General features: G+C 36.4%; 1 protein-coding gene across 1 annotated transcript in view; it reads right to left on the bottom strand.

Annotated features, from left to right (window-relative positions):
• Positions 1 to 1590: 1590 nt before the first annotated feature.
• ivd (isovaleryl-CoA dehydrogenase) overlaps positions 1591 to 9728 on the bottom strand; it is a 17648-nt gene continuing 9510 nt past the window's right edge. Inside the window, exons 4-12 of the mRNA XM_015379201.1 lie at positions 6856 to 7025; positions 6658 to 6751; positions 5902 to 6032; positions 5671 to 5767; positions 5247 to 5340; positions 4578 to 4659; positions 4388 to 4492; positions 3977 to 4049; positions 1591 to 2291 (exon numbers count right to left, since the gene is read on the bottom strand). Coding sequence (XP_015234687.1) covers positions 2158 to 2291; positions 3977 to 4049; positions 4388 to 4492; positions 4578 to 4659; positions 5247 to 5340; positions 5671 to 5767; positions 5902 to 6032; positions 6658 to 6751; positions 6856 to 7025 — 980 coding nt within the window. The 3' untranslated portion in view covers positions 1591 to 2157. The remainder of the gene's footprint in view (positions 2292 to 3976; positions 4050 to 4387; positions 4493 to 4577; positions 4660 to 5246; positions 5341 to 5670; positions 5768 to 5901; positions 6033 to 6657; positions 6752 to 6855; positions 7026 to 9728) is intronic.

Raw genomic sequence — 9728 nt, 5'->3', positions numbered from 1 at the left:
ACTGTAAAGTGCCTTGAGATGACATGTGTTGTGAATTTGGCGCTATATAAATAAACTGAATTGAATTGAATCTGTAGCTGAGAGAATGCGGCTGGATAAGCTGACCAGGAAGGCCAGCTCTGGGATTGGATGCCCTCTGGACTCAGAGACCTTCAATGACAGACTGCTGCACCCGAAATGCACCAGGGAGCGTTATCACAGATCCTTCTCTATAACCACCACTTTTCCCAACAACCTCAATAAGTTGTTACATTCATGATTTTTGCACAACTTCTGTCTTAGTTAAACAACATGCTGTCATTTTTATCATCTTTTCTCTGATCTCATTTTGTCTTCTCATCTCTGGTGTTGCTGTTATTTTTACATATCCATTACTGTAAAAATGTCCACAGCTGTATATTGATTATATATTCTCCAGATGCACAGTATTTATATTGTAAAACACTGTGCAGTATGGTATCCTATTTTGTTTATTATTTTTTTTATTTCTATACACTTTTTATGGACCACATTCCTGTGATCACTTTTGCAGTAATACTTTTGTTTTGCTTTAACACCACAATTTCTTTTGAGGGAAAATAAAGGGATTTTCTATTCTATTGTTAAATTTTGCACACCTGGAGGTGGTTTTTACATATGCCACAACTTTCAGTCTGACTAATGGGGGAGGAGGTTGACAGGTTATTATAATTAGGATGCCTGTATATGTTTTAAGAAAAGTGGAATTAATGATGGAAAGTACAATGAAGAAAAGAACTGCACAGTAAGGGAAAATTCACAACATAAATAAAACTGTATGGTTAAAGGTTAATAGAAGTACTAATCTCAAATAATTTGACATTTGGAACAAGGTAGGATGCAAAATATGTTATTTATGCAAAAACACCAGACTTTTTACAATAATGCAAAGACAGCAGAGAAACAAACACCTGCGTTTGCTGAGAGCAGAGCTAGTTTTAAAGTTTAACAGCCGCTGGAAGAAAAATGTGGAAAAAAAATGCTCTTTGGTGAATTAAGGATGAGCATAAAGGGCAGAGGCACTGGAACTCTAAACAGTCAGAGACTAAGATCAATATTTTCAGCAACACTCAAAGCTGGTTTGGTATAAAATAAACAATGAATATTTGAAAGAGGACCGGATTCAAACACTTTTTGAGTTTCCAACACAAAAACATGGTTAAATAAACACAGAATCAACCAGGCTGAGCTGAAGGGAAAAGCATCAGAAGATGTTGAACTCTGGAAGACCTGGAGGCCTCAAAGAGAAATGTTCAAAGAGCCTCTGTCTGCTCAAAGCGTGTGAAATTTTGAAGTGAAGTATTGTCCTTATAACTTATGGGTAGGATTGAAAACAAAATTATTGGAAGAGGGTGAAGTTTGAATTTAGTTATTTTTTTTCCCAAAACCTCTGGAGATTAAACTGCTCCAATAAAATATTTTAGGATCCTTCAACACTACGGTGCTGTATGCTGTCTAAACAGTCTGTAATGACGGTCGGAGGCTGGAGGTTTTCAGAAGACGAGCTGACTGTAAACCACTGCAGCTTTAATGGTTGAGCCCCACAGACAACATGACAGACATGACAAACCAAACATTAAAAAAGCTTTATTGTCATTTATTGCAAACCTGATACAGTTCATTCATTTCTACACTGTACATCTACATAATCATAAGTATGAACAAAGTCTTCACAAAAGATTCTAACAATTCTAGACAGGATGTTGTGTCATTTATAGGAAAACATCCAAGCATTAACAGAACAGAGTTGATCTGTATAGAATGAATCAGTTATGGTGTGCACTGAAAACAACACAGAGGAAAACTTCCTACACTTTAAGGATGTAGGTATTATCATTTGTTTGTTGGAAGCAGCGGCCGGTTCAGAGCTCTGCAGGAGTGTTTCAGCCATAACCATCACAACTGATTACTACGTACCTCAAAGTAAACTCAAACCTACCATAACTAAACAAAGACAAAGGTCACTTGGCTTAGATCAGTATCTAATTTGTTCACTTTGCAGCTTTAAACATCCTTCTCCGATTGGTTGATATCAGTGCATCTCATACATGGACAGCATGGCGGTGAATCATCTGAACTCCTTCAGTAAGGTCCTGGGTGTGAGTGACGATACAAACAACAAACTCCTCTTCCAAGTGTCTATTTGAACATGGAGTTGAAGGCTCGGCCGATGATGATCCTGCGGACTTCGCTCGTGCCCGCCCCGATTTCGTACAGCTTAGCATCTCGCAGGAATCTTCCCATTGGATAGTCGTTGATGTAGCCATTCCCACCTGAGGGGAAAAAACTCAGCTTAGAGTCGTTTTACAGCAGAGAACGCCATAAAAAGTGATGAGCTTCCTCAGATTTCTTCTTCAAAATTAGCTAAATTTTTGGAAGAGTCAAATTCAATCTGACATCTTCACCCGACTGATGCCAGACCTGTAGATTCAAACCAATCTGTCACATAGAACCTTCCTGGCGACACGAGGTAGGCTAATTGATAAATACAAGCATCACATCAGCATCCAAGCTAAACAAAATTGGAGAGAAAAATAGTTATTTAAAAGTTTATAAAGGGTTACATCTATTTCTAAGACTTGTTGAACCTCAATAAGCCACGATGAGTTCCATCCATCACACATAATGGAAATACACTCACCGGCCACTTTATTAGGTAGAAGGAAAGCTTCCAGCACCTTGTTGAATTTATGCTAGAAGAATTGAGGCAGTTCTGAAGGCAAAAGGGGGTCCAACCCGTTACTAGCATGGGGGTACCTAATAAAGTGGCCGGTGAGTGTATGGAATAGTATAGAGCCTACAAAGAAGTGTTTGGTCTGCTAAAATTCCCTTAGAGAGCCTTATCGGATCATCTAGGAGCTCACACACAAACCCACAACATCTAAGTCACTGCAGGCCTCAGCAGCCTCAGTTAAGGGTAGAGATCCTGATTTAACAGGATTTGAGGAGGAGAGGAAAAAAAATTGCCTTCAAGGCCAAAACCTCTGCTGAACAAAAAGAGTACCAAATCCCATTTATTGTTTATGAAAAAAAAAAAACCCCAAAAACTCCAGATAATGCTAGGGAAAATATTCTGTAAACTGACAAAACAAATGGTGAAAATCTGCTGTCAAACTAGCATTTCAGAGTAGAAGACACAGTCAAACATGGAGGTAACAGTTTTATGGTTTGGAACTCTTTTGTGCTTTAGGATTTGGAGGCGTTACCATTATTCTTCTCTTTAATAGAAAAATCATGAAGGAAATGTCTGTCCATCTGCAGGTTCACCTCACAAAGGGTCAAGAAAGGAGGAGCTGAAGTGGCCTAGTCAAAGTCCATATTTATAACTAGGGTTTTTTTTTTTTTTTTTGGTTTTTAAATCAGGCCACACAAAAACCTAAAGAAGAAAAACCAGACAAATCAGTCACCCTGGTCTGGATAATCCTTGGGAATATTTTCTAAAAAAAAAGATCCCACCTTTGTCAGCTCAACCATTAATATGAAAATATCAACATGATGCTAATGTTCTGTGCTAATGATGCTAATGTTATGTGTCCCACAGACAACAAACACTGCTGCCAGATTTTTCAGAACAAAATCCAAAGAATTTAAAGTGATGATGGCTATAATCTATAAATTGGTCTTCTAAATGTATGATGGCACTAATAGAATAATTGATTAAAAAGTGGCTGAAACACAACAGAGAGGTGCTGGGCTCTCTAAGGTTAGTTATGAGTTGTCTGGCGACAGACACTCAAAACAATTGACTTAACTCACACATTTTAAAAGTAATTCTAGTGCAAATCACTAAGTTTGAAGAAACAAATCTGTAAAATGTTTTCTGCAGGAAAATTTTAAAATGTTTCAGTTTGCTTGACTGTTAATGCAAAAAGCTTTAGTTTCACTTCATCTGTAATTCCTGTCTATGATCCCTGATTAATTTAAACCTGCGTTTTTAATTTTCATCTGAGACACTCACCTAAACACTGAATCCCTTCCAAAGCCACCTGAGTGGCGTTCTCGGCACAGTACAGGATCACTCCAGCACAGTCCTGTTAAAAACAAAATCCATCAGGGTTCCTTTATCCAGGAAGGGAACAACATGCTGATGCTGTTTTATAGAATAATACAGAATAATCTAATAATAATAATAATAATCTAATAAAACAATCACTGCATCATAGAAATGTAAGTTATTTGATAGGAAAATGAAAACCTTTGTTATTTTACTCAAACTTGAAGCTCCAAATCCTAAATATAACAGAATATGTAGCAAAGAATTTCAAACATAAAAAAATATATAAAAAAAGACTCCTGAAAAGATTCCTTAGCAGCTGAATCAATATTTTCTAGAGTAACATATTGAAGAAGAAACATGAAAAGTTCCCACCTTTGCACTAAAGTGCCCTTTATCACAAGCACGGGCAACATTGTAGAGGTACTGCCGACAGCTGCTCAGTCTGGTGTACATGTCGGCCATCTTGCCCTGCATCAGCTGTGAAAAAGATCGGTTTTATTTGGTGAAGAACTGTTCAGGCTCCCAACTATTGAGGGCTTTATTAAAAAAGGGAAAGTCAGACCTGAAAGTGTCCAATCTTCTGTCCAAAAGCTTCTCTCACATGTAGGTAGGGAATGGCAGCATCCAAAACACCCTGCATTATGCTGGAGAAGAAATAAAAAGTTTGTATAGACCTCATTTTCATCGACTATTTTTTATTTTATATTATAAAACAGTGACAGTTCTTTATTTTCATCCATCCATTTTCCATCACGCTCATCTCAAGCTGTTGCCTATATCCAGCCGTCTACGGGCGAGAGGCGGGGTACACCCTGGACATGTCAGCAGTCTTCTATATTTTCATGCTAATTGTTTTTTCTTTTCAGAGTAAATTTATTATATGAACTTATAGCCAGTAGAATGACAACAGTTTAATGTTTTATTGTAGGCAAGTATATGGGAAAAAAAATCTATACAAAATTTCACTTTATAAAACTCAACCTGAAGCTGGAAAGTCTGTTCTATCCATTTTATTCTTGAGTTGCCATCGTTGTTTACATTGACATCAGCCTTGTGCATTTGATCGCCATTTGGTAAGTTTAGCTGAGCTCTCAGCTCTCTGTTATACTTTTTACTTTCATGTTGTTTTTTTAAACATTTCTTGATTGTGGTCAATAAAGGGATCTACTGGGATCTTTAGGTCTGTTGAAATGATGAACTCCTGATGAACCATGCAATGAAAGAACCTCACCCAACAGGTCCAGCAGCCAACACCAGCCTCTCCAGATCTAAGCCGCTCATCATCACATAAACACCTTTGTTCAGTGGACCCAGTATGTTCTCCTCTATCAAATAGGAGCAGATTCACAGAAATACAATCAGCTGGTAAACTAAACAAAAAAAAAACATTTTACAAGTTAAATTCAAGTTAACAAGAGAATAATATTTTAGTTTTTTGACAAGAAACAGTAAGTAATCTTTGTTAGATTTTCTGTAGTGCATCAACACTGCTTTAGCCTTATACTGATGATTCAAAGGAAAAACCATAAACCTGGACTAAATATAGGTTCAAAAATGGTTAAATAAAACTTTTAATGGATCCTTAGAAAGCATTGGGTGCTGTTTTACATCTTTCACAGTATTTCTAGTGAATCTAGTGAACTTTTATATCATACCTGGAATTTTACAGTCTTCAAAGATCAGCTCACAAGTGTTGGATCCCCTCATTCCCAGTTTGTCGAGTTTCTGAGCTGTATAGAATCCTGCCATTCCCTTATGACAGAAAAAGAGAAATATATATTTTTTATTCATCTCATTGCAAAATAGTGAACAGCTCTTTTCTGAACAGGCCATCCTTTCACGCCTGTCTAAACGTACGACGGGGAGGAAAGAAGATCAGGATTTACCTTTTCCACAATAAAAGCTGTGATCCCCTTCTGATGCGCCTCAGGGTTGGTCTTTGCATACACGATGAGGACATCAGCATCTGGCCCATTTGTGATCCAGAACTTGTTGCCATTTAGAACATAATAGTCACCTGGCGGTAATTATTATTATTTTTTTAATCAAATCAGTGAGGAAGTTAAAAAACAAAACAGATGCCTTACATTTTCTTTTTAAAGTTGCATAGATCAAAACATGAACTGAGCAAAACTGTGATGTTCAAAGCTTGGGATGTTTTTTCTAACCCTGCTTTAAACTTCTCCACAACTTACAGGTTGACTATTTTCCAATAAGTGTTCTCAGTGTTTAAATTAAATATGCAGACCAAATTATTTTTTAGGTTTTGCTCTATTATGCACTTCTTTGTTTCCGATAAAATCTGACATAGCAAGGCTAGAAGTGAGCTCTTCGGAAAGGTAATTCTAAAATACTAAATGTGATGTGATATAGAAACCAGGCTTACTTATGCACACATTGTGGCTTTCATTACTTCTCAATGAGATGACTATGAGCGTTTAATCAAAGTTGCTTCCATAGAAACAAATAGAAAAGAACTATGATCAAAATTAAACTAAAACATGAAGCGTTTATCAGTTCCTTTCTAAAAAAGGTCAACCTGCAAAATATTAATTTGAGTTTTCAATACATTATAAAAAAATCATTGTAAAAGTTCTGCATTTATAAGTACTTAACATCAGTATCTAGTTTTAGGGTCTGACCTTTCTTGACAGCTTTGAGTTTCATAGAGACGACATCAGAACCAGCATTGGGCTCACTCATAGCCAGGGCTCCCACATGTTCACCCGTCAGTAACTGGGAAAAGAAAAGCAAAAAACAAAACAAAAAAAAACATTTAAAATTAAAGATCAACTTTATGCTTTTAAACATTTTCCAGTTCCACTCAGTGCAGCCCTGACCTTCGGCATGTACTTCTCCTTCTGCTTTGGGTTGGCGTGACGCACTAACTGGTTGACACAAAGATTGGAGTGGGCACCATAGCTGAGAGCGATGGCAGCTGACACCCGTGACATCTCCTCCATCACGAGGACATGCTCCATGTAGCCCAATCCGGTTCCGCCATCTTCCACTAAGGAGAACAAAGACAGAGTAGGTAGAGGGCAGGCTTTAGCTCATGCTAACGTCCATCAGTGCCTTTTAACATTTCATCTCCTTTTGCTTTTCAATGAAACATACATGTTTCAGATCAAGCAGAGTTTATCAGAGAATGAAAACTTGAAAAGATAAAAAAAACTAACTGTGTTCTCAAACAATTTAGATCTAAACTTTAACTTTCCAAATAAAGCAGTGAATGTGTTTAATTCTTAGAGCCACTTAGAAGTTGACAAGCTGGTGTCCTGCTACATTTCCACAGTATGCCTGAGTATACCCCCCCCCCCCCCCCAATAAAGCTGAACTAATTAATCTGATTAATTATAATTAGTCAGTTATTGAAAAAAAAAAACATTACTAAAAGAACAAGCGACTCAGAAAAATCATAAAATGAAAACTGAACTTGAATGCAAAATATAATTACTTTGCATTTAAGGTGAAAATTCTGTGTGTTTAGATTAGATTAGATGAGCTTTATTGATCTCACAGCGGAGAAATTCACTGATCACATATTGACATAGAAATTAAAGAAGGTGCAAACAAGGAGGAAAAGGTGCATTAAGAATAAACAAGCAAGCACTGTATATACAGTATATCAATATAAGAATATGAATTAAGGTGCAAGTGTACATGTATCACAGACAATGAAAGAAAAATAAAAATAAGAAATAGGAAATAAAAATTACAAGGGAGTAACACAGAGGTTTGAGGTGACATATGTACAATCAGGATGGCTTATATACAGGTGGATTGACTTTTACATTAAAGTGTAGTAGGTGAGGAACAACGGTGAGGTAGTTGTATGACTATTATATATAACCAACAAGTAAGTGGTAGTTCTGAGCACTAAACTTGCAATGAATTAAAATATGCAACGGTTATCAGGAGCAACAGATATATTTTTTTTAAGTTTAAAAAACCTTTCAGGTATTTTAATTTAGTAAGAGCGAAAAATACCTATCGATCAATAAAAAAAATAAATAAATACATTTTTCCTTTCTGAAATAGTTCAATATCTGTGGCCTCACCACCCCACTGCTATTCACCCTTTTCTAATATTTTCTAAATTCTGGTCTTAGAACAACATTTTGACACTTCAGTAACCATGTTGGATTACATAGAAACAGAGAGAAGGATGTGACACAAACATGAAATTAGCTGAACTGTCTTCTCATGTCCACCAGGGGGTAGTGTAGAGCCAGGAGAGCAGGTGAGCGATCAACTCAGAGAAAAGGTTAGAGGAACAAAAGTCAGAATTGAGGTGAAATTAAGATTATAAATGTAAAAGATTTCTGACATCCACATCTTTGTCCTAGATAATTTTAGACACTGCTTCATTTATTTCTTCCTTTTCTTTTATATTTGGCTTAAGTTAAAACTAAAAATGGCGAGAAGAATTCTTTAAGGTCCAGACCATCCCTTCTTCAGGATTTTCTGGTAGAAAAACGGGTTTATCTGTAAAAGCCAGTCATCCAGGTCACGAAACACCAAGAAAGACCCCACAGCAACATACTACCACTACCATGTTTTAGTGTCTATAAAGCCTTATCTTTCTGTCAGATTAGGCCTACTTTATTTATACAGTCCATTCCATATGACAATCATAGGGCCAAAGGGTTGATATGGTGCCTTAATGATTTTAACTCATGCCTCATGCAGTTTTGCAAAAAAAAAAAAAAAAAAAAAAACGGGACTTACAGCTACCAAACAAAATTGCACTTTTGTCTCATCCGGTTGCACCAAGTTTACCAGAAGGGCTTTAAGATCCATCTAGATGTCTTCTGTTAAATATGTAATGCTCTAAGTGCTCTTTTTGGTCAACAGCACTTTTAGCATTTAAACTCTGATGAAATATTCCACCTGATCTCTCTTTTTGCTTTGTTGAAATCTGACCTAAAGTCACAAAGTCTAGCAGAGCTTTAATTGTTTGTGTGGATTTTATGGTAACTTTCCGGATGAGTTATTGATGCCCTCTAAGAAAAATTTGCGTCAGGCATCAAACCATATGGCCACAACTTTTTTTTTTACAATTTATACATACGTAAACAAAACTGTAGGTACCCCTCATTTAATGACAGAAAAACCCAAAATATTGATAGAAATCAATTGAATTTGACAAAAGTAATAATAAATAGAAATTCTATAGAAAGAAGCAAAGGAAAGTCAGACATTGCTTTTTAACCATGCTTCAACAGAATGATTTTTAAAAAATAAACTCGTGAAACAGGCCTGAACAAAAATGATGGTAACCCTAGAAACGACTTAAACAATGTTACCAAAGGGTTAAATCAATTAATTAGCATCATGGGGGTCTACTATGTAGTAATCAGTGAATGGACCTATAGATAGGGCTACAGGTAGTCAATGTGCTGTTTGGTGACATGGTGTGTAACACACTCAACATGGACCAGAGGTAGTGAAGGAAAGAGTCTCAGGAGATTAGAAAAAAAAAATGATAGACCAGCATATTATTTTTTTTCATTGAACTGAAACATTTTGACAGAGCAAAAACAGAGAATGACTATAAACCCTCTAAGATGGTAGCTCAGCAGGTTAAGAAAAGGTAAAATTGCTACATAAGTCACAGGTTCTCAACTGCAATGGTCATTTTAGGGGGAGTGTTGACTTAATGCTTAGATAACTTTTTTTTTTTTTTTTTTTAGAGCAGTGTGCTTGTGCT

The sequence above is a fragment of the Cyprinodon variegatus genome, unplaced genomic scaffold (assembly GCF_000732505.1).
Source record: "Cyprinodon variegatus isolate N-32 unplaced genomic scaffold, C_variegatus-1.0 Scaffold187, whole genome shotgun sequence".
Classification (NCBI taxonomy): domain Eukaryota; kingdom Metazoa; phylum Chordata; class Actinopteri; order Cyprinodontiformes; family Cyprinodontidae; genus Cyprinodon; species Cyprinodon variegatus.
The sequence above is the reverse complement of the archived record's forward strand: the minus strand, read 5'-3'. Positions and strand labels throughout refer to the sequence as shown.